The following is a 15,201-nucleotide window of genomic DNA, read 5'->3' on the forward strand; positions in this document are numbered from 1 at the left end:
CCAAGGTGGGCGGTCCCTGAAAAAAGTCCTGTCTAATCTGGTAGGAGGAGGGGAATATCCCCACTGTCATGGCTGCCATGGGGATCGTAGAAGAAAATTCTGTGGTAAGTTAATGTCCTGTTCTGCTAAGGGAAGCTATAGTAGGCAGCGTCTTTCTTTGACTTTCAAATAAAAGTGTCTGTGACCAGTTACACAGAACACATATGTTACTAAATACATAATCACAAAAGGCAGTTAGGACCACTTAACATTTGCAATATAAATGCACAGTGAGTGGACATAACATTTCTGTCTCAGCCTATGGGCAGTATTCAATGCTCCCGATTCACCATTTTTTTCAGCAAATCGGGCTGTTTTCACTCCTTGCGGTGAATCTTTTATACTGAAAATGTGATTCACCCAATTCAATGTTCTCTGCTCGACGAAAACGAACAGTGAATGCCGGCCAGATCTCCATTTCATGCTCGCTGCAATTCGCTGGTGTATTTCAATGGGGTTTTCACTGTGATTCGCTAAGAGTGTATATTCAATGCTAGGATGGAGAACTGCTTTCACCATGATTTTCACCGTGATTCACCATTTTGCATTCGACATCTTTTTAAGGTGAACTGGAATGTATTCTTTTAAAATAAAGGGGTTTTTTTTTTGGTGTAAAAAAAATAATAAAAAAAAAAGTAATTTTATTATGTGGAGGGGCATGCTATTTGGATTCATAATATATTTAATTTTTAATTACTTTTTTTTTTACAGATGATGTCACACGGGGCGGGGAGCTGCTCAATAGATATTTACTGCGCCTGGTCCTGCTCATTACACATGCACGAGCAGGACCAGCGCAGCGCTCCCTGCAGCTCTCCACCTGCCCAGTCTCCCGGGGCGGAAGTTTCTGCTGCCTGTGTCCCCGCCAGCCCTCCTTCTCCCCCACACAGCGTGCAGCACAGGCAGGGAGGCTTCCATCTCCCTGCCTTTCCCCCCGGCTCCCTGCGGCATTCGCCGCAGGGTTAAAATTTGCTGTCAGGGGCAGCGAGCCCCTGACGCGTTCAATAGGGGTAGAGGGAGGGCTGGCTGCGAATGCTCCAGCCCTCCAGAACCTGGTGATTGTGCAGTGAATCCTAAACAGGATTCGCTGCGCAGGGTGAAATTTCACATTGAATACTTGTCTATGAGCATGTGTTCTAGTATAAGCAAATAACAATTGTTGTCACAAGGATATTTATTTTGTTTGGACATTTAATAAGGAAGATGACAGCAGTAAACCTTTGTGCTATGGTTTACCTTATAATGTAGCACATTAGACAGGAAAAATATAAATAAATAGCATTAAAAAACAAAGCTCATTAGACTAAATGCATAGTGTAGAGACACCACAGCTGAAAGCACATAAGTGAGAACAGGGAGCAGCTAGTTTTTCATTGGAGCGGAACTAATTTTTGTTGTCTTCTTGAGGTGATGATAGTTCGGGAGAATCTTCATCAGGAAATCCAGCTGTAGTGTCTGCGGCTATATTGTACCAAAGAAAAAAAATTAAATATAAAGTATAACTGCAGATTCCATGCAAACTAGAACTGTAATTTATATTTACAGCAATTAGAAATACCGCCGACATTGTCAGCCCTCTGTGAAAGGCTCTCCTGACAGTGAGTATTTGACCCTAAATGGAGAACCTTAACCTTTTGAGTGCCAACATCTCTGTGAGAGATGTCCAAAATATTGGCTAAAAATGCCAGAATCGCTCACATTTCTTATATGAATTCAAATTAAAAATGTGTAAAAAAACATTACAGGTCATTATGGTGAATAGAAAGGTTTGTCTGGCAATGTTCACATACATTTTGACAAATTCACTTGGCACTCAAAGGGTTAAATAATGTTTTTTTCCATTTCTCTATAAAATGATCGGCAAAACATATATAGGCAAATATGTACAGGACACGATTATATACACATTTCACATTGTGACATGTATAAACGCTCTCATGCTGCTTTGCTGGGGAAAAAAATAACTATATATAGAATTAATTAGAAGGTACTTGTTTTCTAGCACGGCGCCCATCGCATACCATTACATAAAGTATGCGATGCGATATTCGGGTAAATGACCCCCGACTGTAGAATTAAATATCGCATAGCATCGCATACCAACAAATGGCATGCGATGCGATTTTTAATTGTACAACCACCCTGATGGGTGCTTACAATGTTTAATGCACCCCCAATGTCAACGCCAACCCGAAGCTTGGCGAGGGGTGGTGGTACGCGTTCTCCAACCTTTTCATACCCCCACTATCCACGTCGGCGTGGAGTTGCTTTAAGATAGTGCAGCGAGCCACCGAGCCCGAAGCGTGGCGAGGGGACACGGAATACATGTTAAGTAATCCGCGTAAGCTAGATGTGCTTGCCACACTATCTAAAATCAACGTGGATAGTGGGGGTATGAAAAGGTCGGAGGACGCGTACCGCTGTGCTCGCCACGCTTCGGGTTGGTGTTGATAGTGGGGGTGGCGTTGACAATGGGGGCGCATTTAACATTGTAAGCACCCATCAGGGTGCTTGTACAATTAAAAATCGCATCGCATGCTGCTATATTGCATGCAATGCGATGCTCTGCGATGGAAATCGGAACCGCCGTGCTAGGAAACAAGTACCAATTAGAATTATAGAATGAATTAAATATAGGTGTAGTGAAAAAAAATAACAGGGAAACAGGGAAAATTAGAATGGTCTTCAGCTTAGATAAAGTAATGTTCCACTTCAACGTTTACCAATCATGTATCAAAAGTGTACCCAAAGTTTGAATACTGTATTATTTTTCTTGAAAAAATTATTAAAAACACAATTGTTCAAAAGCCGCAACTACACAAAGGCCCGATTCTTGTCCACACGCAAAGCGAATTTTGCAGCTTTGCGTGTGGATGTAATGCCGCTCCCCCTTGCTCGGCGAGTTCCCGTGCACGGCTGCGAATGGATGCTTTCATTCGCAGCCTTGGGTGCGACGGCAAAATCATTCAATGGTCGGCGACCATCAAATTATCTCTCCAGTGCTCACAGATGTAAGACACCTCTCTGCAAGTGACATCCGCTGACATCAGTTGCCCGACCCTCCCCATCATGGGCGTATTTACATGGGAACGCCCATGAAACGCCAGGCGATCCCATACCCGTACTGCTAGTTGCGAATGGAACAGCGAACTATCAGTTCGTCGTGCCCACACGCACCAAGCTTCTGCACATGTGCTTAAATGCGCAGATGCTCAACATTACTCCCCTGTGCGAACTCCCATGGGACCAGAATAAGGTCCAATATGCACAAAAGCGCCAAATTCAACGCGCAGTGATTCAATGTATCCTGCAGTATGTCGTGTTTTATTTGGCTGATCAAAGCTTCAATGGAGGATACCAATTTTTGTTTGGAGAAATTTACAAAGGGCTGTTTTCCAAAACCGCCAGAAACAACAAAATTTACAAACGGCCGTCAGACACAATCACCATAATATTTTTTTATGTGTATACAATAGAAGCCATAACATTTATCAAGCGGTGGTTCTGAAAGAGACTTTATAGAAATACTTGTGAGAGCAGGAAAATAACACGCATAATATAAAAGTACATTCAGAATTCTCACGTTCTAATATCTGCAATAGATTTGTGGCAGGTTTTGCCAGTGGTTTAATTGCACAATCCAAACAGTAAATGAATAAATCCAGAGGTTTGGCGGTAAAACCCCGATGGATGTCAGGTTGAATATCCCACCCTTTAGTAATACTACTTCTAAGCATTCACCGCTTCCAAATCTATATAAAGAATATGGTGACTATTTGAGGACATCTGTACCAACCTGTGGCCGCTCTGTCTGCACCCTACGTAGACACTCAGACCCATATATCACCGTGTTCTCTGGGATGACTTCACACGTGTCCACCTGGCAGCAAGCACCAATAATGCAGCCACTAGTCAGAATGACATTCCTGCCCACGAATGCTAGCAAAACAAATGTAGGGAGAGGTTAGCTTTACAAACATGTACATTTATAACAAATAAACATACTTAATATTCCTTAAGTTTACCTAATGAACACAGGTACAGTTATACTTTTTTTTACCCCCCCCCCCCCACACACACACTTTCTGCATATATATTAAAGATAAATATATGCCATTGTAATTGACAAAGTATCCCTTCTATAAAAGGGTATTCATCCAAAGGAGCAACATGACCTTAAGGTGCCCACACACTAGAAAGATCTGCGATCATAAGATGTGCGCATAAATTAGCCTTGAAATCTTTTGTCCGTACTGGACAAAAGATTTCAGCCAAGCGCACATCTTTACCAAAGATTTTTCTTAAGATCCCGTGTGCGTTCCTATGGATCTTTAGCTAAATCTTCTGATCTTTTGTGCAGCACGTAAGATCAGAAGATTCAGCTAAAGATCCACTGGAGCGCGCATCGGACCGATATCGGCCGATTATTGGTAAACATCAGACGATTTATCGGAAATCGGCCCAAAAATCGCTTTAGTGTGTGGGCACCTTAAAACTGCACCATAGGGGTTATTAGGTTAATGTATCTATTGTATTCCAATGAGGATTTATTATAATCAGCACATACACCTTTCTAGACAATGATATGCTAAGTACGAACAGAATATTTATTATTTTCTCCTTAAGCCATAAGTATGTGCATTTGATAGCCATATATCATTTTATTTAACTGTACATATAGTACTCCTCTAGTGTTTACATTACTAAACCATAATGTGTACTGGCCGATAATCGCCCAGAGATTTCCTTTGTGTTCCGTCTGTGTGATGATGGCATTGAGATACTTACATGCACTTTCCCAAGCTTCCTAACTTTTGTTCAAATAATATTTGGTAATTAAATTCTAAGCACAAGGATTTTTCCCAGCTCACAATTAATCCTAAAGCATGTAAGGTTTTGTAAAGGGTTTGTTATTCTAGGAAATAAATTAGAATTTGTAATTTGGATTTCTACCCTTCAGGCTATTAGTGCATGATTCTAAACACAATTATCTGAATGCCTCAAATAGGACCGAGATGTTGATGAGAAATAGCTGGTATATTTTATCTATCATATATCGGGTGGCCAAACTAGTTCTCAAGATCTACAAACATTTCACGATTTCCAGGCCACATGTGGGCCTATAGACTGTGGGGCAGATTTATTAAGCTTGGAGAAGAGATAAACTGGAGATAAAGCGGAGAAAAGGAAAAAGGAGATAAAGCACCAGCCAATCAGCTGTGTTTGAAAAAGACAGTTGGGAGTTGATTGGCTGGTGCTTTATCTCCTTTTACCTTTTCTCCGCTTTATCTCCAGTTGATCTCTTCTCCAAGCTTAATAAATCTGCCCCTGTGTCGGTTAGGAATGAATGCAGCACGTTAACAAATGTGAGTTAGTAATGACTACACCAGTGCACCAGCTAGGTGGTATGGAAAATGTGACAGTTAGTAATGACTACACCAGTGCACCAGCTAGGTGGTCTGCAAAACAGTTGGTAGATCTCAAGGACCTCTTTGGCCATCCCTGGTATATATTATAATTTATTAAAGTGGGGAAGACTCACAACAGCGCTCCTTGAGGACATATATAGTGCAAGAACATAGTACTGTAAGTACATGAATTTATTAAGCAATGACTTATAAAGTATATACACTGTCAAACATCCAGTATTAACAGCTCTACTGCATTTAAATTAATAAAACCGGTTTTCATTTTTCAGATAAATTCAAAAGAGTTATTTGTACATGTCCCTCTGCAACATTTTCTAGATTAATTGTAACCTTTACCAGTCTTCATATCCACCAGATCCAGACAACATTGGCTGCCACACAGCTTATGTCTATGTGGTAGGGGCCTGATTCAGAGGTGTACCTTATTTCTCAGCTGCAGGGAAACACAAGGAAGCGGCTGTGCAATACCCGCTAATATGTTAATGCTTAAGGGGTGTCTGGGGTAAACAGATGCCTCCTGACTGCTTCCGTGATCCGCTGAAGACGCATCAGACCACAATGCGTGACCATTGCTTTTATCCATTTAGTCAGTCGGTTGTAGTCTTTATCTGGTCATGTATGGGAGCACATGATTTATTTATTTATTTACAGTTTCTTATATAGCGCAGCAGATTCCGTTGCGCTTTACAATTTTCTCTCCTCCGCCTCCTTTTTTCTTACCAAATTAGTTAAGGTGTGCAAAAAGCATTCATGTAAAATTCTCAACGTTAATTTAATTTTAAACATTGCTTGTGAAGATGTAATGTATTGTTAAAATACCTTATTTTACTAGAGGTGTAAAATAAAAAAAATAAAAATCGCACAGAAATACAAGAAATTAATAGCTTACCTTTGGATTCAATAACATTGTTGTCCCCCATCTTCATTGCCTGGGAATCTAAGTAAGGCTATTAAGGTTTATTCATAGAAATCCTCCAAGATATTCAAAGATAAAAATGCTAAATAAGGTGTACATTTTTATGACAGGAAATTTTCATAAACAGGTGTTAACACATAACTCAGCACTCCAATCACTCAGAATGTGAATACTAAAATCACCCATGTAATCCAATCATAATAGCAGAGGTCCCCGAATACCCAGAGCCAGTGATATCAACCCTACAAAGGCAAGTAGCAGCACAATAAGTGAAGAACTCTGATTGGCTCTATGGATTGTAAATCCTATATATCCATCTCCACACATTTCTTATGAACATCATTAGCAAATGTCAGCGTATAATTATAAAAAAAAAAAAGGATACAGCTTCCCACTTCAAACACATTGTTGGTTCCAATGATCATGGCTTTTGGCTCCACATCTTCTGAATCAGGTGCGATGTTTTCAGGTAAACTGCAAAATACATTAATAAATCTCAGATTGTGCAGTTACCAGCTAACAACAAAATATTAGCCTACAATGAAAAATACGATACTTGTTTCCTAGCACGGCGCCCATCGCATCGTATACCATAAGACTAAATAAGGTATACGATGGTATGCAATGCGACGCAATGTTGTACAATAAAAAAAAAATGTATGGCATACATTGCGATGGTATACGATTTTTTATTGTACAAGCACCCTGATGGGTCCTTACAACGTTAAATGCCTCCACTATCAATGCCAAACCGAAGCATGGCGAGCGCAGCGAGTCCGCGAGGGGCGGCGGTACGCGTCCTCCGACCTTTTCATACCCCTACAATCCACGTCGGCGTGTAGTTGATTTTAGATAGTGTGGCGAGCCACCGAGCCCAAAGCGTGGCGAGCGCAACGAGGGGACGCGCAATACATGTAAAGTAATACATAGTTACATAGTAGGTAAGGCTGAAAAAAGACTTGCGTCCATCTAGTTCAACCTGCTATAGATATCCATTGCTGATTTGGTAGGTTCTGGTATTTTACAGACAAATTATATTTCTTATTTGTACCCATGGATGTTTTTCTCCAGTAAATGTTTGTCCAACTTTGCCTTGAACGAATTTAATGAGCCAGCCGTTACCACCTCTCTGGGAAGAGAGTTCCAGAGTTTGACTGTTCTGACCGTAAAGAAATTCTTTCTACTTGCTGAATGAAATCTTTTTTTCTTCTAATCTATACTCATGCCCTCGCGTCCTAGATTCCTTTCTAGTAGAAAATAGGGTGTGTGACAGTTCCTTATATTGGCCCTTGATATACTTGTACATGTTGAGCATGTCCCCCCTTAAACGTCTCTTTTCTAATGTAAATAGTCCCAAATTGCTTAATCTAGGTGAGGTCTCACCAATGCTTTATATAGTGGCATAATTACCCTTGAGTCCCTAGTTTCCATTCCCCTCTTAATACATGCCAGAATTTTGTTGGCCTTTTTTGTAGCTACATTACAATGGGCACTACATCCTAGATTGCTGTCTATTTGGACTCCTAGATCCTTTTCAAGTATGAAATTACCCAGTTCCTCTCCGCTAAGGTTGTAACTTGCACACTGGTTGTGTCTCCCAAGGTGCATAACCTTACATTTATCTACATTGAACCTCATCTTCCATTTTTTTGCCCACTCATCTAGAATTGCAAGATCATTTTGAAGCATGGTGACATCTTCTGGTGATTTTATGACTTTGCTAAGTTTTGTATCGTCCGCAAAGATGGATACATTGCTGAGTAACCCTATCCCAATATCGTTAATAAAAATGTTAAACAAAATGGGCCCCAAAACCGAACCCTGGGGCACTCCACTTAGTACCGGTATCATATCTGATACGGCACCATTCACAACCACTCTTTGTTCTCTATTACATAGCCAATTCCCTACCCATCTGCAGATATTTTCACCCAATCCTAGGTTCTCCATTTTATTAATCAATCTCTTGTGTGGGACAGTATCAAATGCTTTAGCGAAATCTAGGAAAATCACATCTACAGCATTTCCATTATCGAGGTTTTTGCTAACCTCTTCATAGAACCCTAGTAGATTAGTTTGGCATGAACGATTTTTCACGAACCCATGTTGGTTAGTACTGAGTAGACGGTGATGATCTAAATATTCCTGGATACCATCCCTTAAAAATCCTTCAAATAGTTTACCCACAATTGATGTTAAACTAACGGGTCTGTAATTAGCTGGATCTTCCTTTTTTGAATATTGGCACTACCTCTGCTATTCTCCAATCTTTTGGTACTATACCTGACGATAGTGACTTGCTAAAGATATAATGTAGGGGGGTAGCTAGTTCATCCCTTAATTCCATTAATACCCTCGGATGAATCCCATCTGGCCCTGGTGACTTATTTGTTTTGAGTTTGCTTAGCCTCAGTATTATTTCCTTCGGCGTGAAATCCACAATGAGATCTGGCTTATTTGTCCCGTTTGTGGTAAATGTTCGTTCCACAGTCTGCTCTCCCTTAGTAAATACTGATGAGAAGAACTCATTTAACAGTTTTGCTTTTCCCTTGTCCTCAGTAACACTTTTTCCACTAGTATCAGTTAGTGGGCCTATGTTTTCCTTAAACGTTTATTATTTATGTATTTAAAAAACTTCTTTGGGTTGGTTTTGCTTTCAGTGGCTATGCACTCTTCATATAATATTTTAGCTGCTTTGATTACCCCTTTACAAACGCCTCCTCATTCAAGTTATTTTTATAGAATTTAAAGGCTCTGGTTTTATTGTTGATAGCTGACCTTACTTCTTTGTCCAACCATGGTGGCTTTTTTTTGTTGAATTTACCTTTAGTTACTTTAGGAATGTATTCAATAGTTAGTGAATCAAGCACCTTTTTTAGAGTATCCCACATTTCCTCTGCATTTTTTCCCTCCATAACCGTTTCCCACCCAATTCCTGTTAGGGCTTCCCTGAATAATTCAAAGTTCGCTTTTCTGAAGTTTAGTATTTTTGCAGATCCTTTTTGATGTAATTTACTGAAGTTGATTTCCAGTGAAACTATATTGTGATCACTATTCCCTAATTGTTCAATTACTTTTGTGTTTGAAACTAAGTCTGTGTTATTTGTTAATACTAAGTCCAAGAGCGCCTCATCACGAGTTGGAGTTTCTACCGTTTGTGTAATAAACTGGTCTTTAAGTAAGCTTAAGAACCCATTGCTTCTTGCTGATTTACCGGTTTCGTTTTCCCAATCAATGTCGGGTAAATTAAAATCCCCATAATTAAAACCACGCTTCGGGCTCGCTGCGCTCGCCACACTATCTAAAATCAACTCCACGCTGACGTGGATGGTGGGGGTATGAAAAGGTCGGAGGACGCGTACCGCTGCCGCTTGCCATGCTTCGGGTTCGCGTTGATAGTGGGGGTGGCGTGGGGGGGCATTTAACATTGTTACAATTAAAAATCGTATTGGGGGTGCATTTAACATTGTAAGCACCCATTAGAAAGCTTATACAATTAAAAATCGCATTGCATCGCATGCGGCTATATGGCATACGATGCATAAGATGCCATAAGAAGGAAACAAGTACCAAAAATACTAATAAAGCATCAAGGAGCTGGGTCCAACTTGGAAAGCGACACGTTTCAAAAGATATTCACAGATAATGGCATTAGACCGAATGCAATCATTTGATGAACATGGTGCAAATTGCAATGCTATGGGTTACAGCAAACAACCCCACACTATATAGTGGTAGGTTTACTAAATATTGTGAGTGATAAACAACCAAATAAATCAGCCCCTTACTGTAATTGTTTAAACCCAGTCTGTAACATGACAGCTAGGAGCTGATTGGATGTTAATTTACCTTTCTCTCCAGTCACAACTAATTCTTCCAATTTTACCCAACATGCATAGTGCATTACCTGTTTCTTATAAACGCCTGCTCCTCTATCAGGTTGCCCTCACCAATAATGATAGGGCCTGCTTCAGCAAAAATGCGAACTTTCGGGTGAACTACAGTCCTTGGTCCTAAAGGACAGCCAAACAAAGAAATAAATAAATATTTTATAGGTCATTGGGCTTTAGAGATTTTTTATCACTAATTTATATATGCTGCTCCAACCAATCAGCTCCTGGCATTGTTTTAAACACATGACAGCTGATTGGATGGAGCAAAAACGTGATAACAAGAAGATCACTTGTTGCTAAACTGTATCTAAGTAAAGCTGTGTACACACGGGGGCGATAGGGGCTGAAATCGCTGGGAATTTGGTCACAGGCGACCATATTGCCAGTGATGGGAGTGTGCCCCGGCGATAAATCGCTGGGTGCGCGCTCCCGTTTTCAGCCCTGTTCTAATCGCTGGTCGCAGGAGCTTGCTCCTGCAACCAGCTGATTACCTCTGCGGCTCCCCCGGCAGAGGTTCCTTCTCATCAGTGACCATCTCTGGTCGCTGATGAAAAGGAGACACTGAGCAATATATTGCTCAGCAATATATCTCCCCCGTGTGACCTGGTGTGAGGAGGTACATGAACAGATATCTCTGATATTTGCCTCGGCCACTCCATTTTTGCTTGGAAAAGTTGCTCCTGTACCAATCTCTGGAGATCATTTTTACATTTTGTAGTGATTCTTCTGGGCATTCTGATAGCAGTATACAGATCTCATAGTGGTTAAAAAATGTTAATAAAGGAAAAAAAAACATCCAAGAGGCTTTGAACATGATTTATTGACAGTTGAGATGTAATCCTGAAACACACATTGGATGCTAATAGATACTGACAGAGTAAGCACCTTTTATCTACCAACATTGCAAGTGGAAATTAGGCCGGCAATATCCTGCAACTAATGGATTCAGCCAAGGCCATCCATTAGTGATATCTCACAATTGCAGGTCCTTTCTGATTCAATAAAAATGGCCTATAAATTGAGCAGCATGATTATGACCATCGGTCAGAAATCGTCCGTATTTATCACCCGATAGTGAAAAGAGCCCACAGTACTTGTTCATTATGGATACACAGTGGTTTATTTATTTACAGTTTCTTATTTATCGCAGCAGATTCCGCTGTGCTTTACAATAGTAGACAGTGATAAAACAAACTGGGTAACAACAGACAGACTTGGAGGTAGGAGGGCCCTGCTGCAAGCTTACAATCTTATGTCATGTGAAGTCCACAGTATTTTTATAGTGTTCATTCTAGCACCCGCTATCTTTGAAAATCCATGCAGTTCCTCTTCCCTGCCTGGGGTGTCGCTGTCTGCTGTAGTGTTTCTACCAGTGTGGTCTGTATATCAGCACTGATAAGCAAACACCACAGCAGACAGTGACACCCCAGGCAGGAAAGAGGAATTGCATGGATTTTCAAAGATAGCGGGTGCTAAAATAACCATTACTTGTACTTATGGATGCACAGTGATGTACTCACTTAATAGGATATGGTCCTTAAATGGCCTGTATCACAGTGGATGTTGTGACCATGTCTACAATCCTAATGACAACAGTAAGGATGTTGAAATGGAACATGTCAATTTGTAGAATGCCAGCATGTGAACACTGGTTCAGATGACTGCCAGTCCCAGAAGACACCACTGCATTGCTGGAACAAATACCATGTAAATGCTCACCGCATTACCAGGACACACAGTTTTGTCCACATTTTAATCATGTTGACATTTCACACGTGTCGACAAAGCTAATGTCACATACTGCATGTCATCATTCTTATACTGCAAACATATAAAAACAACCCAACCTGTATTAGGATGTTTGGGTTCTTGGCATCTAATGTGCATAACTTAAGACCCATAGACACGGGGACATTGACTTGAAAGCAGCGCCCTTTAATCGTTTGAACTGCTATCAGCTCAAAAGCCGCTCAGTGTGTATGGACCAGCTGGGGAGCACTGATGCGTGCTCCCGCATCATCACTGGCCACCCCTGTAAAAATCATTGGATGGGCGTAAATCGCTCAGTGCGTATGCACAAAGCGAGTTTCAGCACAGCGCTACTCCCCATCATCACGCTGCATACACGATGGGAAAAACACCCAGTATGCACCTTTATTGTACTTTGCCTTCCATTATCCATAAATATGTGATACAGATGTAGCCACACGCATTATATGTGGCAATTGGGCCAATCCGTTGCCATGAGCGAGCATCTATTTTGAGCCCACATTAAGCGGCAATGGTACAGCATAGCCATTTTGCACCACTGGTGTGCCAAACTAGCAACGTGGTGCAAATACTTTATCTGTATTTCCGTCGGGAGTTCTATTGAAATTAGGATGTTGCCCATAGCAACCAGATATTATCTTCTAGAAAATGCTAATTAAATAATGCTGCTTTCAGACCGCAAAACTGGCTTTGACCAGGTATTTTAAAATGTTTCTAAAAAGGGGTCTGCCAGCTAATACCCCTTTCACACCGCATGTCTTTAAACAGTATTTCAATGCAGTTTTTGTTCCTTCACAAAACTGAACCCGTTTTAACCCATAGAAAACCCTAAATAAATACCAGGTCACTAGAACCGGTAAATTCAATCTGCACCTTTCAGACTGCACAAATTACCATTTTAAAACGGCAAAATAACGGGTAAAAAGTGCGGTCTGAAAGCAGCACACGTAGACTGATAACATGCCACCTTCTAAAGAACTCCCATCTTTGTAGATTCACCCTAGTATGTGAGCTGCGTGACATGCATCATTGCCTGTGTATGCTCTGCTCACACAGTACCTTCCCCTCCAACACTCATTAAGCAATCTCTCTCCTCTGTATTACACCTGGGGAAATAGAGAGCATGCCTGTGACAGGGAAATAATATAATCACATGTAAAAACACTAGAATAGATTTTTCATTTATCAGCAATTACATAGTATGTGACTGGTGACTGGTGTGAAACTGTTCTACAGTTACAGATGTTGGAATGTGAACTATGATCAAGCAAGGACAAAGCTGTATAGGACTGCACCTATATACTCACCTATTGTGACATCCCCTTTAATTTCACTTTCCGCACAGACCACTGCTCCTGGAGCTATTTTCACACTGAACAGACAATAAAAATAATTAGCATTTATGCCGCCCATACACGCTGCCATTCCCGGTGGTGCGATGTGTGCGCTCCCGCAGCACCTCATCGCACAGTACAAAAAGTATGTGCTGCACATACTTTGTGTACTTGCGTTTCATCGCATCGCATTGCATGGACAAGGCATGCAATGCGATGTGATGGATGCTATTTAAGTCCGGAACGCACGCCGGGATCGCAGCGTGTATGGGCAGATTAAGTTTCATAGAGGCATATGTACTAACCCATGGAGATAGAATAACAGCCAATCAGCTCTTTAATGTAAGGTTATAGGCTAGGTTGAAAAATGACAGCTAGGACCTGTTTGGCTGGTACTTTTCTCTCTCGCTCAACCCCCTTTGATCAAATGTTAGTATCTCTTCCCCATACTGAGGTTAGTAATAACAGCAATCCCATACTAATTGGCTCCGATTTAATAATCAATTATAATCAACAGTATTAGGGCACTGGCGTGGCACTGAACAATACAAACAGTGATTGCCGGACAACTACTTCTTCTACGCCTGCACATTATACATAACACGCAGCGCTGCTGTCCACTGTAATGCAATCCCTGCAGCTCTGCCCCAGAGTTAGACATCTAAATACAAAAATGTATAGGTGCAGATAAAAGCATTGTCAAGTGTCACCTCTTTTGCAGCTGTGCCTGCTTGATCAGCTCCGCCATTTTTACGGAAATGGGTGATTGCTCGGAAATCGTCTTAGTCCCCTCAGCAAGAGAATTAGGCTTTAGCAAAAGAAGGACAGATAAATCGATTGGAACGCGGAACAAAGATTGCTGGAACGCGGAAGTATGCAATCAGCGCTGACACTTGAATCCCTGAAAAGGTGATAGCTTCGCTGAGTGAGTGACGCTGCCGTTACCATGGAAACTCAGCACTCAAGTTACAATTTACTATTACATTTTAAACTTTGCTATGCAAAGAAATTTTTTTTATTATGATTATTATTATTATCATTTTTGTTATTAAAGACGTTACTTCTCAAGTGAACTATTTTTTTTCCAACTTGGTACAGTGGTTTACCTTTAATTTCATTTTAAGCGATTTTGGGGAGAATTAAAGGCCCATACACACTGGGCAATCATGGTGAGATGAAAGCAGCTTAGTTTTACCATTTGTGCTGCTTTAAGCTCAAAAGCATCCCAGTGTGTATGGCACGGTGCTGAGCGGTGAACCATGATGAGCGCTTCCGCATCATCGCTGGCCGCCGACGTGATGAGCAACGGAGTGGACGGCTTTCCATAGTGTCCGGCGATGGAAAGTCATCCACCCCAGGAAAATCACTTAAATGGGTGAAAATTGCTCAGTGTGTATGCACTGAGCGATTTTGAGCCCATAGATTTTCTCTATTATCGCTCTGCATACACACTGCGCAAAAACGTGTATTAATTGACTTTTTTCCCCACACATTTTTGAACCATTGTGCCATTTTGCATACCGCCCAACTGTCCCACTTTTCAAGGGAACTTCCCGGTTTTATGGGACGTTCTCAAGTCCTGCTTATCCAGCAGTGTTCCGGGCATGGGTGTAGTTCAGAGACCCACCTGAACAGATTGTGCTGCTGATGGCTCCCTAGGAGCATACTTGCTGACTTTGGTGCCAGCTCTGTTAGGCAGGGGGCGGGACCATCGCCGGGAGTATAAAAAAAGCTGGTTTGGGGGCGGAGACACAGACGGGTTGTCCTGTTGGGGGCATGTCTAGGGTAATTGCATCATTTAAGCCACGCCCCGCCATGCA

At 41.3% G+C, this 15,201-nt stretch overlaps 1 protein-coding gene across 1 annotated transcript; it reads right to left on the bottom strand.

Moving 5' to 3' along the window:
• Positions 1 to 1,195: 1,195 nt before the first annotated feature.
• Positions 1,196 to 14,227, bottom strand: DCTN6 (dynactin subunit 6). Its single transcript, XM_083177549.1, has 7 exons — positions 14,092 to 14,227; positions 13,355 to 13,419; positions 10,292 to 10,397; positions 6,770 to 6,858; positions 6,358 to 6,405; positions 3,836 to 3,978; positions 1,196 to 1,500 (listed from the first exon to the last, which is right to left on the bottom strand). Exons 1-7 carry the CDS (start codon positions 14,127 to 14,129, stop codon positions 1,402 to 1,404), a joined length of 588 nt encoding a protein of 195 aa, XP_083033675.1. The 5' UTR covers positions 14,130 to 14,227; the 3' UTR covers positions 1,196 to 1,401.
• Between the last annotated feature and the right edge of the window lie 974 nt (positions 14,228 to 15,201).

This window comes from Crinia signifera, chromosome 1 (assembly GCF_055691185.1).
Source record: "Crinia signifera chromosome 1, ASM5569118v1, whole genome shotgun sequence".
Taxonomy (NCBI): Eukaryota; Metazoa; Chordata; class Amphibia; order Anura; family Myobatrachidae; genus Crinia; species Crinia signifera.

Bases quoted from the DNA above. Each gene is read 5' to 3' on its own strand.
- DCTN6 (XM_083177549.1), bottom strand. From the start codon at position 14,129: ATGGCGGAGCTGATCAAGCAGGCACAGCTGCAAAAGAG. The intron at 13,420-14,091 runs GTGACACTTGAC...TTGTCTGTTCAG, and splicing joins CAGGCACAGCTGCAAAAGAG to TGTGAAAATAGCTCCAGGAG. The intron at 6,859-10,291 runs GTAATGCACTAT...TGTATTTTGCAG, and splicing joins CAGGCGTTTATAAGAAACAG to TTTACCTGAAAACATCGCAC.